The sequence below is a fragment of the Coptis chinensis genome, chromosome 3 (assembly GCF_015680905.1).
Source record: "Coptis chinensis isolate HL-2020 chromosome 3, ASM1568090v1, whole genome shotgun sequence".
Lineage (NCBI taxonomy): Eukaryota > Viridiplantae > Streptophyta > Magnoliopsida > Ranunculales > Ranunculaceae > Coptis > Coptis chinensis.
Genome location: NC_141458.1, coordinates 6,755,918 through 6,774,405, shown reverse-complemented (window position 1 = coordinate 6,774,405; position 18,488 = coordinate 6,755,918). Strand labels below are relative to the sequence as shown.

General features: G+C 38.4%; 3 protein-coding genes and 1 pseudogene across 7 annotated transcripts; 2 read left to right on the top strand and 2 right to left on the bottom strand.

The window, feature by feature from the left end:
- The first annotated feature begins 1,103 nt into the window (after positions 1 to 1,103).
- On the top strand, positions 1,104 to 3,751 carry LOC147507593 (leucine-rich repeat extensin-like protein 5 pseudogene; annotated as a pseudogene). Its single transcript, XR_015217709.1, has one exon. The product of XR_015217709.1 is annotated as a leucine-rich repeat extensin-like protein 5 pseudogene (transcript).
- LOC147507592 (Pentatricopeptide repeat (PPR-like) superfamily protein) lies at positions 2,698 to 6,749 on the bottom strand. Its single transcript, XM_086600311.1, has one exon. It carries the CDS (start codon positions 6,283 to 6,285, stop codon positions 4,498 to 4,500), a length of 1,788 nt encoding a protein of 595 aa, XP_086456437.1. The 5' UTR covers positions 6,286 to 6,749; the 3' UTR covers positions 2,698 to 4,497.
- Positions 6,750 to 8,732: 1,983 nt separating this feature from the next.
- LOC147507591 (uncharacterized) lies at positions 8,733 to 13,001 on the bottom strand. 4 transcript variants are annotated; one of them, XM_086600310.1, is made up of 9 exons: positions 12,867 to 13,001; positions 12,629 to 12,688; positions 12,255 to 12,526; positions 11,507 to 12,164; positions 10,992 to 11,191; positions 10,647 to 10,891; positions 10,146 to 10,281; positions 9,485 to 10,067; positions 8,733 to 9,263 (listed from the first exon to the last, which is right to left on the bottom strand). In XM_086600310.1, the coding sequence occupies exons 2-8, from the start codon at positions 12,647 to 12,649 to the stop codon at positions 9,590 to 9,592; spliced, it is 2,010 nt and encodes a 669-aa protein (XP_086456436.1). In that variant the 5' UTR covers positions 12,650 to 12,688; positions 12,867 to 13,001; the 3' UTR covers positions 8,733 to 9,263; positions 9,485 to 9,589. The 4 variants fall into 4 exon arrangements, with proteins under 4 accessions (XP_086456436.1, XP_086456432.1, XP_086456435.1 ...); XM_086600306.1 differs by having other exon boundaries at positions 9,485 to 10,281; XM_086600309.1 differs by lacking the exon at positions 12,867 to 13,001 and adding an exon at positions 12,760 to 12,862 and having other exon boundaries at positions 9,485 to 10,281.
- A 1,296-nt stretch (positions 13,002 to 14,297) lies between these two features.
- On the top strand, positions 14,298 to 16,308 carry LOC147507590 (cation/H(+) antiporter 15-like). Its single transcript, XM_086596339.1, has one exon. It carries the CDS (start codon positions 14,298 to 14,300, stop codon positions 16,299 to 16,301), a length of 2,004 nt encoding a protein of 667 aa, XP_086452465.1. The 3' UTR covers positions 16,302 to 16,308.
- The last annotated feature ends 2,180 nt before the right edge of the window (positions 16,309 to 18,488 follow it).

Below are 18,488 nucleotides of genomic sequence, written 5' to 3'. Positions count from 1 at the left end.
TACAAATCATGCAAAGAATTATTGATGCAGACCAAATTTCAGCGAACTAAATTCCAGACAAGTGATTTTTCAAAAGCCAATAAAAAAAATGGGCATTTGTACTATGCTGACTGATGAGTTTCAACTTTCAAGTCATTTTTTTTTAACAAGAAGTAAAACTTTCAAGTCATTTTTTTTAACAAGAAAAGTAGTGGTTTCAAAATATTAAACCCACAAAGAAAAAGAAAACAAAGAATTTATCAAAATTGAGAATATTGCTTTTGAGCTAACAGAAAGCCGAGTGGCAAAAGATAAAGGGATCATCCAAGTTTTATTCGAATTTTACTAGTCAACCCATGATTGCAAAACAAAAACGCGTTTAGCATGCTGCAAGCTAAAGAGAAAGCGAAAACCTTAGCATCTCATCCTCCTTTCTTTCATACCATACAATTTTCTAGATGTCATCACTAACATCTATCCAAGGGTGTAAAGCTTCTTGACTCAATGTCGACGAAAAATCTAAGCTGCTGACGTGTCACAACACATTCCAACTCACGGGACGCGGTGCACCAAAAAGTGACCTCTGCGCCTACTATCCAGCCGTGCACGACGTGACACGTTGACCCCACTCACATGTAATTCTTTCATGTTTTCTGTCCTAGAAAAAGAAGATGGGTCCCACAATTTTATTTTTCCGCTCTCATTCAAAATTCTCTTTTGTTTTGTTAATCTCTCTGTCTTCCAGCCTTGCCTCAATTCCATCTGTAACAAACTAAATGACAATTATTATAAATATTTATTCTAAACTCTAGCTTGTTTTGTTGGGTGAGAACTAGTTTCAAGACTAGAATAAAGTCATCATAATTAGAAATATAATATAGTAAAGAAATGAACCGAGTTTTTTTGGGTGTGAGGTAATGCTTTAGCTGGTTTGTAGCTGTATGTGATGTTTATTGCCTCTTCCTCAAAGCCCTACAAAACCCTCATCTCAAAGTCTCAAATCCCTCAATCCCAACATCGCATTTCTTTCTTCATACATTCACACACACTTTTGCATCAAAAGAGGCAAGTGTAAGAAGAAAAAATAAGGAGACTTCTCAAAGCTTGTCAATGTTCAGTGTGAGATGAAGAGAAGCCATCTTTATCTGCAAACCTTCTTCTTTCTTTACTTGACCATATTTCTTACTTGTATTTCTTCCCAGGAAACTTTCACTTCTAGCACAAGTGATCTCACTGATGCACAAGTGAAGTACATTCGTCATAGACAACTTTTATACTACAGAGATGAGTTTGGTGACAGGGGAGAGAATGTTTCTACAGACCCTTCACTTGTTTTTGAGAACCCAAGAATCAAGAATGCTTATATTGCATTACAAGCTTGGAAACAAGCCATCATTTCTGATCCATTGAATCAAACTGGAAACTGGGTCGGATCTGATGTTTGTTCTTACACAGGCGTGTTCTGCACTAATGCAACTGATGATTCAACAATCCAAACTGTAGCTGGTATTGATCTAAATCATGGCGATATCGCCGGGTACTTGCCTGAAGAATTAGGTTTGCTTGTTGATCTTGCATTGTTTCATATCAATTCCAATCGTTTTTGTGGTACTGTCCCTCACAAATTTGAGAAATTGAAACTGTTATTTGAGTTGGATCTTAGTAATAATCGTTTTGCTGGGAGATTTCCTGGAGTGGTTCTTCAGTTACCATCTTTGAAGTTTTTGGATTTGAGGTTTAATGAATTTGAAGGGAGTGTTCCCAGTGAGTTGTTTGATAAAGATTTGGATGCCATTTTTATCAATAATAATCAGTTTGCGTTTGATCTTCCAAGTAATTTTGGAAACTCGCCTGTATCTGTTATTGTTCTAGCAAACAATAAGTTTCACGGATGTTTGCCTGCAAGTTTGGGCAACATGGCAGGTACTTTGAATGAAATCATATTGATGAACAATGGGCTAAGGTCGTGTTTCCCAGAGGAGATTGGTTTGTTGACGAATCTTACAGTGTTGGATGTGAGTTTCAATCAGTTAATGGGGCCATTGCCGGATACAATTGGAGAGATGGTTAGCTTGGAGCAGTTGAATGTGGCTAATAATATGCTCTCTGGAACCATTCCTTCAAGTATTTGTTTGCTGCCAAATTTGCAGAATTTCACATACTCATATAACTTTTTTACTGGTGAGCCTCCAGTGTGTTTGCGTCTGTCTGAATTTGATGATAGAAAGAATTGCTTGCCTGGTAGGCCAGCACAAAGATCAGCCAAGCAATGCAAGGGGTTTTCATCTCATCCTGTTGATTGTAATTCATTCAAATGTGCTACTTCAGCTCCTTCTCCACCTTCACCTCCAATCTCAGTATCGCCCACTCCGCCTGTTGGCTCATTATCTCCACCACCAGCACCAATTTACTCACCTCCACCTCTGTCACCTCCTTCATTGCCATCACCATCAAATTACCCACCTCCACCTCCACCGCCTGTCTATTTGTCACCACCACCACCGTCAATTTACTCACCTCCGCCTCCACCGCCTGTCTATTTGTCACCTCCACCACCATCCCCTTCACCTCCACCTCCACCACCTGTCTATTTGTCACCACCACCACCATCCCCTTCACCTCCACCTCCACCTCCACCTCCACCGCCTGTCTATTTGTCACCACCACCACCATCCCATCCCTCCACCTCCACCTCCACCGCCTTCCTCACTACCTCCATCACCAGCTCCCATTTATCGGGTTCCATCTCCACCACCTCCACCCTTATATTCTCCACCACCACCACCTGTGCAACATTATTCAAGTCCACCACCTCCACCTCCGCATTCGCCACCACCACCTGTGCAAACTTATTTTAGTCCACCTCCACCACTGCCTCCAGTTCAGTCCCCTCCACCATGTGAAGAGCCATCTCCACCGCCTCCAGTTCGGTCCCCTCCACCATGTGAAGAGCCATCTCCACCGCCTCCAGTTCTGTCCCCTCCACCATGTGAAGAACCCTCTCCACCACCACCAGTTCACAACTGGACACCTCCATCACCCTCACCACCACCACCACCAATGTACAATTCTCCGCCACCACCACCAATGTACAATTCTCCGCCTCCGCCTGTTTACCATTCGCCACCACCAATTCTACGTAATTCACCACCCCCGCCACCTCCACTCTCACCACCACCACCACCACCACCAATATACAGTTCACCGCCGCCACCACCAATTGTACATAACTCACCACCCCCGCCTTCCCCACCCCAACCAACACCTCCAATTCACTATGCATCACCACCTCCTCCAACGCCGCCAAGTAGGTATCATTCTCCACCCCCACCGTCACCTTCACCTCCAATACATTGTGAACCTCCTCCTTCATCACCTCCACCACCTACACCAATCTATGAGGGCCCATTGCCCCCAATTTTCAGTGTACCCTACGCATCTCCTCCCCCACCTCCATTCTATTGATTCTTTTAGCTCAGATGTAGCATGAAAACGAAAGATTTCCATTAAATTTGTCCACCAGGGATTCTCCTCTTTGTTTCTTCTTTACCACCTTGTCAATTCTCCATGCACAATCCTCTGGATGAAGAAAGATAGTGTCTACAAATGGAGACTTGAGGTACAAGTAAAAGAAGAGAAGAGAAGCATGAATGAGATAGAAGGTTATTTATTTGATTTGTTATTCAGATAAGCAGTTGTTAATAAAATGGTAGAGATAAAGTGTAGGTTGCAGAAAATGCATGTCTAGAAATGAGATCGAATGGTTATATCATACTTACTTTCCAACTTCATTCCAAAGTTGATCATTTATGTTTATACTACTGAAAAACAAACAACGAAAGAGTGCAAGAATGCAAGAATGCCCAGCGCATTATGGGTCTTTATCTCATGTTGCAATGAAGAAAAAACTCTTACTTCATGTGTTATGATGAAGTTTCGGTTAAGTGTGTATGAAAACTATGAATAAATTAGGAAGTACAACTTAAAATCTTTGATATACTAAAAGATACATTTCTGTCAAAAATCAGTTAGTTAGATATTTAATTATTGGGAGATTGATGCATACCTAAATAAGAGCCGTCTCAAAAATAGATCATTCCAGCGTGTTGCAGTATGCTCATTCTTTCAATCCATAAACTCCACAACAAAGAAGTACAGAATTGTCAACAGATTGTGAGACTTCAAATTGAGCAATAGATGCTTGAGAGTGGCCTGTCCGAAGGGTGCGTTGAGATCTCTTTGCCAGTACAGAAATTCCCAGAGACGGAGCAGATTGGACTTTCTCTCCCACACATGACACATGAATTTATTATAATTTTACCTCTCTTCTGAAGATTATCCTTTTTTAAGATCCCTGATCCTTCCCAAGACAACCACTGAAGATATTAATGATTTTGCAAGGTATCTTCTTGAGCCAAATCCTTCTCAAAGGAGACGTTTATCGACAATATAAAGTTCATGTATCCTTCTTGCCCCAGAAAATTCATCTCATTCACACATAGGAAACAGCGGTTGTTGCTAAGTGCTCCCTTCAGAAATCCTTCCAGACAGATTAGATGCAACTGAATACTTATGGCTGTCATAGCAGGCAGTTGTGAACGCTGTAAAGGTTACATGATCCACATTTGGGTCTTTGTCCAACAATTTGTTAAAGAAAAGAGATGCAATTTCAACTTTGCCATCACTGCAAAGCTTTCTAACCAATGTATTGACTGTTCGAATCCAATGCTTCTTCTCTAATCTATCCAAGATAGCTATGGCTGTGATGGAGTCATCCTTGCTGCAATATTCATAAGCTAGTGTCAGCCGTGTGACCTCACAGGGGGAACATCCCTTGTTTATCATTGAATCATAAAGCTTTCGAGCTTTCTCCAACTGTGACTCCTTACAAAGCCCACTTATCAAAGCACCATATGTAACTGAATCAGCTAAACAACCATGCTCGCCCATCTTCTCGAAGACTTTCAATGCAGCGTCAGCATTTCTATCCTTGCAATACCCACATATCAAGGATGTATAAGTTTGCTTAGTTGGAGCCAAGCCCTGCTTGACAGCATCCTGAAAGAGCTGTTCACTGTCTTTCATTTTTCTTTGCTTACAAAACGCTGCAATTAAGGTGGTGTAAGTATGCATATCCGGCTGGCATCCAGTTTTGAGCATCTTATTGAACAAGACAATGGCTTGTTTAGTATCGGAGCGCCTGCAGTACTCGGATATGAGAATCGTGTAGGTGAATCGATCAGCACTCAATCCATGTCCAAAGCCCATCTGAAGCAGCCTGTAAGCCTCCTGAACTCTTCCCTTTTTGCACAGTCCATCAACAATTGTATTGTATGTACATATATTGGGAGAGCAGCCTTCTTTTACCATTTGATCCATCAGCTTATGTGCTCGATCAAGATTCCCAGTTTTACAATGCCCGTCAATTAGCGTAGTATAGGTATTGGTATTAGGAACTAATCCCTGTTCCTGCATTCTCGTTAGCAACATCTCAGCCCGGTTCATCTTGTTCTCCTTGCAATAACCACTGATCATCGCAGTGTATGTATGCACATTAGGTTTGTAACTATCACTTCGTACAAGCTTCAGAAATAGCCTAAATGCCTTCTCTGTCCATCCTTTCTTGCAAAGCCCATCGATCAATGCCGTATGCGTATAAACATTTGGTTTCCAACCTTTCCTTACTATTTCCTCTAAGACTTCAAAAGCTTGCTTAATACTACCCCGCTTGCACAGCCCATTCACGAAAGCAGTGTAGTTGATCACATTAGGTGGATACCCTTTCTCAACCATCTTCTCAAAAAGCCCAAACACCTTACCAGCACAACCCATCTTACAGAAAAAATCAACAACCAAAGTACACTCCACATTATCCAAAAAATAGCCTTTCTCGAACATCGCCTTCAACCATCTTTCAACCTCCGAAACTCCACTTCCGGCTCTACAATGCCCACCAATCATTACGTTAAAACTACAAGAATTAGGAGAAACACCTCTCTTACACATTTCATCAAACGCATATTCACCTAAATGAACCAGACCCAATTCTACCAAAACCCCAAGAATATAATTCAAAGTATGAACATTAGGAACCAAACCTTGATTACCCATATCAATAACAAGGTTAACAGCATCATTAACTTTCCCAATTTCCGCAAAACTCTCAACTAAACACCTCATTACTTCATGAGCTCTTTCTAAATTACCAGAATCAATAAAACAAGTAGTTGGTATTATGTAAAAACGCATAAAGTATCGAAACTCAGGTAAAGAAACAGCCCAGTAGAAAAAACTTAAAGCTACCATAGAACCAGCATGGGTAAACAATGAAGCGAAAATAGTAACAGCTTGTTCTGGTGTTATAAGACAAGGATTGAGTTGTAAATAAAGAGGCTTGTGCTTAAATGATGATGTTAAGTGAAGGTGTTGGTGGTGGTATGATTGTTGGACTAAGTTACAGATGTTGGAAATAAATGATTGGGTTTGCAGTTGTTCATTGTGTGGTGGTGAAGGTGGGTTTTGAGGATGGTGATGGGAGAGAGTGTGAGTGAAGTGGTGGATAATGAAGAGAGAGTGATTTGAGGAGGAGAATACATTTTGGGGCAGTGTGAGTGAAGTGTTAGCATGGAAACTTGGGGAGGCAGTAATCTGTGTATATCAATGTGAGAAATGAGATATTCGAATCATAAAAAATATCAGGATATATACCAAAATATCGATTTCTGATTTATGGATATGTATCGTGATATATTCCGGAGATATTTGATATTGTTTTATATGCAAATATCATAAATATATCTAAAATATCAACAAATATCATAGATATTGTAGATATTTTTGATATATCATTTATATTTATTTGAAATATAATAATAAATATTAAATAAAATTATTATAAAAAAATATCGTAATATATTTTAAAATATCAATAATATCGTTGAAATATCACCAATATTTGTAGTTGTAAATATCTTTAAATATATTGCGATATTTACTTATCCTTTGCTGAAATATAGATATATATCGTAATATATTGCGATATTTTTGTACTATAATTGGAATGTCACAACAATAAATACATTTATGATATTTTTTACTTGTTTTCCCATACCAGTGAATTAATTATTTTCAATTTTGATTGCGGTCATCTTCTGATATTTCAGATGCTTAGAGCATCATCAACGTATTGCCAAATCTCATTTCTAATGTCAGGGCATCTCCAATGGAGAGTGTATATATACACCATATAAAAAATGCCATTAGGATTTTATGACCCCTCTTACACATTAATAGTTTCCACATCCAAAATGGTTTCCAATGCAACAAAGTTTAAGAGTTTGTAAAATTAAAAAACTGTGAAAAACCGACTGTCAAAGTCCGTCGTAAGGGGTTTAACAAAAAAAAAAAAAACCGCACGTCACTTTGAGTAACGTCCGAAGTTTATTAAAACTGGGCCAACCAATAAATGACGGTCTTTACCCGTCGCAAACGTTACAATTCTAAAAATAAATAAAACAGACGTGAGTTTAAGTGACGTCCGAATTTCTTTTTAAGTGGGGCCATTTCTTGCCGACGTCCGAAATGTTTAAATTTGGAGTTCATCATTTTTTTTTACACCCCATTGGAAACTTTTTTTTAGAGTGTAAATTTTTACATTTAAAAATTTAAATGATTTGGATTTATGGAAATGAATTTGGCAATTTTGACCCCCAACGCGATACCAAAACACTGTTTTTATTCTAACAATTGTTAAATTCCAAACCAAAATACTAAAAAAAATAGAAATGAGTCGTACGGGACAAATTGTCCTGTCTAAGAGTGGGACGGGACAAATTTTGTAGTTCATCATTTTTTTCTTTTTTTTTTAATAAAAAATTTAAATGGCTCGATTTTGTATAGTTGGGCTTTTCTACTGTTGGGCCCAAAAAATAAAAAATATTAATTTGAAACGAGACAACTATTCCAGTCCAAAATAAAAACCCCAAATTTTGTCCAAATGCCTTGGTACTTGGCTAGTTTTTAGAAATTTTGGTCGACTGAAAACGCTGAGGTGTTAAAAAAAATATAGCGCGTTGATGATGCTATTACTAATATAGTTTCAGAATTTTTTTTTTCATTGCGCGTGGCGTGAACTGTTTGAGAAAGAGGATAGATATTTCACGTTTCAACAAAACTACACATAAAAAAATATTGAGGATGAAATGTTTTCAGTCACAGTGGTTGGTCGTAATTTTGTATATACTGAAATTTTTGTAGACGAAACTATGAAGATAACCATTGTATGTGTCCCAAGTCCCAAGTCCCAAGTCCCAAGTCCTAACTACTTTTAGAACAGCGCATCTTATATACTGCGTATGGTATGATGAAGTATGATGCGTTCTACAACAATCTAATTGATTGTCTCTCTTTCATACAAATTTTATATCCAAAATTCTATAGCAACCGAATCTTTTGAACCGAATTTGTGAACACACTGACGTGGCACTCATCAGGCAGGGGGTGCGTGTGTATTGGTCAAAGAAGTACTGAAAATCAAGGTCTCTCTGCTTGCCAGTCAGTGTGTTCACAAATTCGGTTCAAAAGTGTGAGTTGCTGTAGAAACACTCATTTTATATTTACATTTTCTGTAAAAAGTAACAGAAAACTAACATCTAACGGCCAAGTAACAGGTGACGCCGCATACATGCCTTCTGGAGCAAACTACTGATGTCCAGTGGGTGATTTTCACAAAACTGGCTAAAATCTCAGAACCATTTTTAAAACCAGCCCACACAATATAATTTCCATATATACCACACCATGAACAACAAACTTCCACAGCTGCCTTTAGCAAAATAGCGAAGTATAGTTCCCCCAATTTGGAAACTGACAACCTATATCACTTCTCAGGCCCCAGATACAGACAGCTGATAGATTAGTCAAGTTGACAATGGACACAGAAAATGGGTTGAAAATACGTTCTAATTCCCAGGGGGTGGGTGAACTCAGATATACTTACAAAGGTTCACACTTTAGCTGATTTCTTACTGTTTTCAAAAGTAATGATCTGATACCAGCTTTGTACCAGACAACTGGAACTATTTGCCCAGCTTATATGTATGAAAGAGTGAAGGAGGAGAATACTGTTATAGTCTTGCCAAAGAGAACTTTTGAACATGGTTCTTCAACAGATGCTCTTGAGGAAGGATATGCTTGCAATCTTGTCTTGCAGCTTTCAAGATAAATCCAGCAACTTATTGAAACTGACCTTGTAAGCCATCAAGATTCAATCAATTGGATCACCACTGAGAAAATCAGAGAAAAACAGTCCAAGTTATTAAGTAGATGATGTGAAGATAACTAGAAATACATTCGATGTAATTTCACTGAGCAGCAGTGCCACAGCTGAAGATTCAATAACCATACAGGTTGGAGGCATGGATATAAACTTAAAACAAAAAATTATTTTTAAGTGCTGCCAGAACCTAAGACAATGTCCTCCAAACTTTTCTTAAAAGCCACTAACCTTTAAAATCTAGAAGAGAGATGCGTCATCTGAGTTGAATCCCAAACATTACAGTCTAGGCAAAGATGACAGCCGTAACAAACGCCTTTACACACAGACCACATATCAGCTGAAATTTGGTAGGTTCATAAGATTATCTGCAACATTATCACCTGCCTGAAGAGGCGCTAAAGGCTGGAGTAAGCCACTGTTAGATAAATCTTCCAACCCCTTGATGTCTTGTTGCATGCGTGTAGCATGTAAGATGCCGTGATCGAGAACTATAGGATCATCTGGAGGGTTATTCAAAAGGCTAAGCAATGTCTGATGATAAATCTGAGCTGCAAATGATGGCCTTACTAACTGCCGATTTCTACACAAGATGCCCACTTTAATCACATGCTTACAGAGGTTTCCCAACCTGGACCATGTGCAATCACATAGTGAAAATTCCGAACCAGGGTTCCAGACAGTATATGCCAGAGTCCTGTTGGATTGAGAGATAATCTTCACAACCCGGAGTTCTTGGTCATCAAATATAACATCCATGTCTGGGATGTGCAACGCTCGATACCAGGAGTTAGTTGGACACTCCCTCATGTTCCTGAAGCACCCAGTTTCTTCAGAATACAGATCAAACCAGTACAAAGCGTGGAATTCGGAGGTCAAAGAATGGACCAACCAGTCAACTCTTAGCCAGGATCCAGCGTGTAGCTCATTGAATAATTTGGATTCCAATCTGAAGTGATAAGACTCAATTGCAGCAATGATTTCTAGATTTGCCACAGGAAGAGTCCTCATTGTACTAATCCACATCACTGTCCAATAAGAAAGCAAGAAAGAAAATCAGATTACTACATGAAGCAAAACACAATTAATGGTTTTTGACTGCGCACCAAAGTAGAAGACACCACAATTCCCAGCACAGCCTATTCTCTGTTTTGACTATAATGCAAAATGCACGTCTGTGATCTATGACTTGTTCACTTACAACAACTTCACGCTAACCTTCTCTTCTTTCGATTTTTCACCTAAACAGCTAACCATCCTTTTTACATATCATGTACCATTTATGGTTAGAATTTGGAAATGCCCTCATGTGTACAGAAAAGTATATCAAACAACTCAAACGGAAAATATCAACATACACAGAATCAGCACTTGCACGCGATTAGGTCAGTACCTATTTTTGGTAGCCATTGGCCTTTAAAATAATCCATAAATGTAGACTGATCAATAAAAATTTCAGTAAATTCTAAAACGGCATCCAGACTACATGGATCATTCTTTGCACAGTATAAGATGCGCCCAAGGTGTTTAAACATCTCTAGTTGCACATCAAAGTTGCAGCAACTTTTTATCAGGTTTCTTATCCAAGCATGGCGAATACACCAAAGGCATAATAGGACCCGACATCGGAAAATATCTCTGCAGATTAAGATCTTTATCTCAGGAACCTTGTACAACCATTTCAGTAATTAAAAAAAAAAAAAAAAAAAAAAAAATCTGGAAGGACACTATCAAGTACCTGATGACAGAAATCTCGAAAGATGGATCATCCATTAAAAACGCATGGAGTCTCCATCCAGGTTCCTTGGATCTGATTCTTTCAACAAGGGACCCCATCCACATACGGATATTCTGACCACCAGAACTAGATGCAATAATCCATGCAACTGGGATTGCATTCTGGTAGGAGTCAAAAACTAATAAAGTACATAATGGATACTGTCAGCAGAAAAACACAGCATCAGGCATTGTATAACAATCTATCCAAGGAAGAAGTATACAAATAGTAAATACAGAACCATCCGTAATGTGACACAGAACTGATGTTATATTTCTTCAATCATTTGCAGAGGACATGCAATGAAACATTAGGTCAATCAGAAGATTTCAGTCACTAAGTTGTACACTAGGTGGTCTGCAAGTTTCCCAGTTCACAGGCCTCTTTCCTAAAACCTTGATGGTGGTCAATGCCTATAATGGCAGATGAGGAAACAAGTAGTGAGATACACTACATAGAGAAGCTATAAAAGTTACCCTGAGTTTGCTCAGGCCAAAAGAAGAATGAGAAGCAATAGAACTGTTGTGTCCATAACGGAGCATCTGATGCAACTGCCACTCTGTCTGTATCCCCAAAACAAAATCTGAACCAGATTTATCCTGGAAGAAGAAAACATTTTTCTGGTGGCGTTGCACCCACATACGTACGCTACATACATCATCAGCATGCAGCTGAAACATGGATTGTCGAATTGCCCTTTCCATGTTGCGAACATCGTTCCGAGTAAGAAAATCATCACGACTGCTAGGCCCACCATGCCTCTCTACTTCCCCAACGTGATGCTGAATAATGTTGTCCAATGATATCCCAACATAAAGCATAGACATTACTTTTTGGCGCAATTCCTCTGAGATCCGAGGAGCATACATTGCTCTAGTTCCCATGGCATCCCTATCAAGTACTCCATGACATGGCACCCCTGTCTTATCTACATGGTTTTGTTGATTGTAGATAATGAGCGCAAGTAGAGGACGAGTATATAAGCGTTTCACTGTGAAATGGCAAAGGCAACCTCTCATCATGTGCCGCCTTCCTGGCCTGCTACCCTTCCCTGATGCAGGCTTATTATTTGTGTCGTCTCCAATATCACCCTCACTATCTCTATAGTCTTCCGGACCATAAGAACACCAATATCTACAAAATAACAAACAAACAAACAAAGAGATCAGAAAGAGTATACACGTAATGGAAATCACACAGGATCAACAATACACAAATGCATACAGCGTATATTCAAGATAGCCATCAACTCTAGGCTTGCTAACACTCCCTTCAGATCTTTTTCTTCTCGATTCAATGCGGAAGTTAGCAGGACATTCTGAATTAGCAGATTCACCCCTAACAAAGTTTTCCACTCTACTGTAAGGGATTAGCGCAATGTCATCGCCACCTTGGCGACCACCTTCAACTTTAACCCAGTTTAAGTGAGCAGCAGAAAATTCTGCACATGGAGGATCTTGCACTGGAAGATTAAGAATATCCTCCATTCTTGGCATCTACAGGAATACATATACGCATATACCGATTACAAATATTGCGAAAAATCATTTCCAAGTATTGAACTTGTTCTACTAGAACTGTAATAAGATTGTGTTTACCTTTTGTTCATTGCTCTTCATGCTTCCCTATATAAAAACTGACTCTTATATCCAATTTACCTATAAAGAAGAAAAACCAATCAAGCTAATAGACTTGAATTTACTCAAGCTCACATATTTTAATTACTTCCAGAGATAGAATTTAACACAACTGGAACTGCAATGCATTAAAAGTAACAACTACAGTTGGATTGAAGGTCGTTTTTCAAAATTAGAGGAGAAGGAGAAGTTCATTTACCAAAACAGTTCCCACTTTGGGCAATTTGATTACTGTGCGTATTTTCTGTCCAAAATGGAAAATATTTTCTTGTGGAAATGCAAATGTTTGACAATTTATTCACATTGGAAATGTTTTCCATTAAATATGTAAAAATATTTTCTGAGGAATTTTTCTTTGAAAATATCGCGCTATTTCGGGATGTCCGTTTTTGTACAAAGTTGGCATAAAGAGCCAAGGGAACTGTTAGAGCATTCCCAATACAAGTCAATATGATGGGGAATTGAGAATTTTCACCTCTATATGCTTAAAAACCCTTGCCCAATGCAAAGATGATTATGGGGGTGACTTATTCACTAAGTCAAAACGAGAATAAAACTTGCGACCGAGATAGTAGCTTAGTTGAAAACTTCGGACGGGATGTTTTATTCCGTTTCGTTTTCCGGTTTTTTTTCGGACGGAATGTTTTATTCCGTTTCGCATGTTTTTTTTAAACTTCAGACTGGATGTTTCATTCCGTCCGCTACGTTTTTTCGATTTTTACATTCAGACGGAATCAAACATCCCATCCGAAAATAATAGTCACCTTTAAATTGGGTAGCCTCACTTTGCTTTTCACCAAAACGATAGAAAAAAGAGGAAATTAAGCCTACGTGGAGGTGAATACGAGTGATTTGCATTGGGAATGCTCTTATTACTACAGTAAAATTAATTGCAGTATTTAACTCCATCGACGTCGTCACTTTCTATTGCGCAAGAAGCCATATACATATTGGTGATTCATCTAATTTACCACGAACAGTATTACTAGGAGTCCAACTGGCACGATGTTTTTGTAAGGAATAGAGTGGGGAAAGAAGATAAGGTCACAAACAGTATACAGGTACACCCTTTATAGGGAGAAATTCTCTCGACGACAATAATAGCCCGGTGATTGCAGTTGGTTAGATTTTATTTATTTATTATTATTCGTATCCCTACAGATAGCTAGGAAGCCAGGCTAGCTAAGAAGCTTAATTAGGAGTTTTTATGTTCCTTCAACTACGTGACATAAGAAGAAATAGCTAGCGCCTAGCGGAGAGGTTCCTCTGAAACTATGGCGGCAGGATTTTCTGAGTACACCTACCAGCCATATATTACAGAGGAATGTGACTACATCTTTGGGAGCATGTCCTTCGGTAATATAAGTAATTTTATGCATCATCTCAAATACTCCTTCCCGCTACTGGAATTTCAACTCTTGATATCTTCATTTGTGTCGATCATCACCTGGGTTCTTCTTAAGCCTCTTGGCATACCTACAACGATTGCTCAAATTATCGCGGGCATCACATTTCCGGACAAAGTCTACTGAACATATTTCCCATTCCAAGTATATATACATTTGATATATACGCATATTTTGGTTTAATTTTTCAGATCTTCTTGATTGGAGTTAAGGTGAACCCAATGATGATAACAAGGACAGGAAAAAAAGGAATAATCGTTTGCACTTTGGTAATTGGAGTTTCGTTGGCATTATCGATTACTTGTGCCATTATATCATCAAGCAGTAAGCTCGTAGACGACAAGCTATACCGCCATCTTCTAGTGGTTGGAGTTGTAGAATCCATGCCGACATTCCCTTCCGTTGCTTGTTTTCTTGCTGAGCTCAATATTTTCAACACGGAGTTCAGCCGCTTAGCCTTATCTTCATCATTGATCAGTGGTATATTTCATTTGGCAGTAATGGCATGTGTTGCCGCCTCTCAACGTGATGGAAATTTCATAAAGGCATCTTTATACGGGTGTCTTTCTTTAGGAATAGTGGTGATGGTAATTGTGTTTTTACTGCGACCAGCAGTAAATTGGATGATCAAGCAGATACCAGAGGGAAAGACAATAAAGGAGGGATACCTGTGTGTTGTGTGCGCGGCAGTACTGATGTTAGCATTTATGTGTTATGAACTTAATGTTGACATTTTGTTCGGACCCTTCATTTTTGGGCTAATTGTACCACCAGGGCCACCTCTAGGATCCGCTCTAGTTGACAGGCTTGAGTTTTTCATTAAATGGATGGTTATGCCAATGTTCTACACAGAGTCAGGGCTACTGGTGAGTGTATATGGCATAAAGTTACGTACAGCTCTCTTTGCTCTCTTTATTATTTTTGTTAGTTGCACGGGAAAGTTTTTAGGAGCACTTTTACCAGCTCTTTACAACAACATGTCCTACAAGGATGCTACCTTACTCGGCCTAACGATTAATGCTCAAGGCTTTATGGATCTTTCCATTTACAATATGTTGTGGGAACCAGCTGAGATGATTGACTATGAAATCTTTCAAATCTTGGTCTTGTCATCTTTAGTGATAACAGGGGCTTCTGCACCCCTAGTAAGATATCTCTCCAAGTTGTCAATGAAATATAAGCTCCATAACAGAAGGACCATTCAACACTCTGAACCCGACACTGAACTTGGAGTTCTTGCGTGCATCCACGATGAGCAGGATGTACTATCCACAATCCATCTCATGAAGGTCACAAATCCCACAAAAATTAGCCCCCTCAATTTAAGCGTCATTCATTTTGTAGAGATCGTAGGCCATGAAACTCCCCAACTCATTTCCCACAATTCGCACAGATGGTCCTCTTCTGCCACTACAACATCCCAAAGAGTCATCAATGTGTTCAAGTCATACGAAGAAAACAACAAAGGGAGAGTTTCAGTTCAGTCCTACACTGCGGTGACAGCTTACACATCTATGCACAACGATGCATGTAAGCTTGCTATCCACAAAATTATTTCTCTCATAATACTCCCTTTCCGCAAGGAATTGGATACTGGCTTTGTCAACCTTGGGATAAGAACAGTCAACAAGAATGTTCTTGAAAATACTCCTTGCTCAGTTGGCATCCTCATTGACCGGGGGCATCTTGGGAGCATTAAGAATAATGTTTTAGAGAATTGGTCATTTTATCACGTTGCAATCTTGGGCGGTCCGGATGATCGCGAGGCACTAGCATATGCGGAAAGAATGTCAGAACACCCAAACATTAAAGTCATTGTAATTCGATTACTCGAGCGTTGTAATTTGTTGAATAAAAAGTTGGAGAGCAGTCTTGATGAGGAGACGGTTAGAGATTTTAAGCTCAGAACTACATACAGTAATCGAGTGACGTATATACAGGAGGATGTAAACGATGGGTTAGATGTAATCAATGTAATTGGTGCAATGGGAGATAAATATGAAATGATACTACTGGGGAGACGCCATGATGAAAACTCAACACTTATCCTTGAACTTACAGATTGGGACAAATGCTCAGAACTAGGGACTATTGGCGACATATTTGCTACCTCAAATTATGGAGGAAATGCAGCAATCTTGATAATGCAGCAACAAACAGCACAAACTGCAGGCTCAAAGCAAGTTTTCCCAGACGACGAGATGGAAACTAGATCACGAAATTACTAAGTTGTAGTGGAAGATACTAATTTAATGATAACTTTTGAGGATTAATTTGCATTTGTATTCTAGTTTTTTTCTTGTTAACACAGTCATTGTATGTATTTGTCTAGTTTAACATAATCATTGCATGTATTTATCTGATCTGATTAGAATGTTGTAAAGCCACATTCCAATATAATAATAATATGAGTTCTTGATGGAATGCGTTGATTATTTTGGATAATAAAAAAAAAAAAATGTGCACCATAAAACATTTTTTCGACTATGGTGGTAACCCAGAAAATTTAGTATGTTATGGTCTTTTTATATGTTGTGAATAAACAACTGCCGGAAACAACGTTATCTACTACAAATAGATCAACCCTATACAAGAATTTATCATTCTCTCTAGACAAGACTTCAACACCCTCAAAATACTATCTCAACGCTTTTTATTAACAATTTAACAAGCATATAAAGTAAATATAATAATGCAAAAGAGAACCAACTACCACTACACCATATGGATTGATTTGTAACGGATATGCATCCGTCACTAAAAATATTAGTAACGGTTATCTTGCGTTAACACAAAAGCATGACAATCGACAGTAACGGATATTAGTCATGTTTATTTTTCGTTACTAAAATTAGTCACGGATAATATACGTTACTGAAATTAATTTCAGTGACATATAAAAACCGTTACAATTCATTTCCAACGTTTATTAATTTCGCCCAACATTTGTTTGCAACTGATAAAGTGTTGGTATTTTCCGTTTCTGACATTTACTAACCGTTACTAATTTTCCATTACTAACGGTTACTTATCCGTTACATATTATTTACATTCCTAACGATTACCTATCCGTTACTAATTATTTCTCATTTATTAAAAAAAAATGGTTTTTCTGGCCCTTTTATATGTGGGGCCACCTGCACCCTTTTCAATCTACAATGTATCAATTAAATTCTTCCATTCATCAATAACTTGATCTAACAATTAAATTCTTTCTATTCATCCACAACGAAAAGTAATGAAGAACAACATAGATGTTCTAAACACCCCGCCCCGCCAACCAAGTAAAATAGCAAAGTTTACACAGAGGGACATTTTGCGGCGAAGTTAGTTCCCTATTTGCTGATATTATTGCACCTGGATTTGAAAGTGGTGGCACACTTCAAAGGTATACTTCTCCATTACTATATCCAGCAATGACTTTACTTCCAAAGGGGCATGCCCAACATGAAGAAGTAACTTTCTTTGTTTCATTCGATTATGACAGCATGTTTCCACCCATAAGAAGAATTCCCTTACTTTCTTCAAGTCCCCATAATACAAAAAGACCATCTCAGAAAATTATAAGTACCCTACATAGAAACAAGAGTCACAAAACAATATAGGAGATCATATATTTAACCAAACTTTGGACGTTGACTACTAACTAACTAGTGCTTACGGGAGAAAACCTTATGCATCTCAAATAAAGAAGTCTATCTTCTAACTGTTTATGTAAATCCCAGAGATTACCTCTGAATCTCAGCCATTGGTTGTGGCATTATGGACAAGGTTGCATTGTCACCAGCGACTTCAGTTGCATTCCCTAGAGAAACACATTAAATTTAATTTATTTGCACATAAGAAAGAAAACTCCTTAAGTTAAACTGAAATCAAGTGTCACACTAGATTCATAGATATTCGATGTAGCTCCAGTCAATCTCCTCCTTTGTGTACACCTCCTGCTCCATTTTAAAATTGAGAACCCTGCAATTAAAAAACAATAATCACAAGAATTTACTTTGGGCAATGCCAATCGAGAACAATATCATGTGCTAGTAAACATCTCCATGCTTTGAGTAACACTATTTTCTGATTGGTATATGCTTTGGGTGGTAAATTATTTAATTCTAAAAGCATTTGAAGGTGCATTTTGTGTTCGTACTAAAGGATAAAAGATGAACAACAGAGACAAACTCGAAAGCACCATAAAAACATGAAAAGCATGCTCCTTAGACTTTAATAGTTATGAAAGATCAAATAAATGGTACAACAAGATTACCTTTTGATCCGTTGAGATAAGTAAGCCAACATCACTAGAACATCTGACAAGAAATTGATCTGGTTGTGATGATGCTTGGCAGATAGACAGGTTTTAAAAAAGAAATTGATGGCTATAACTTGCAGTGTCAATAAAGTTTGAACCTGACTATACC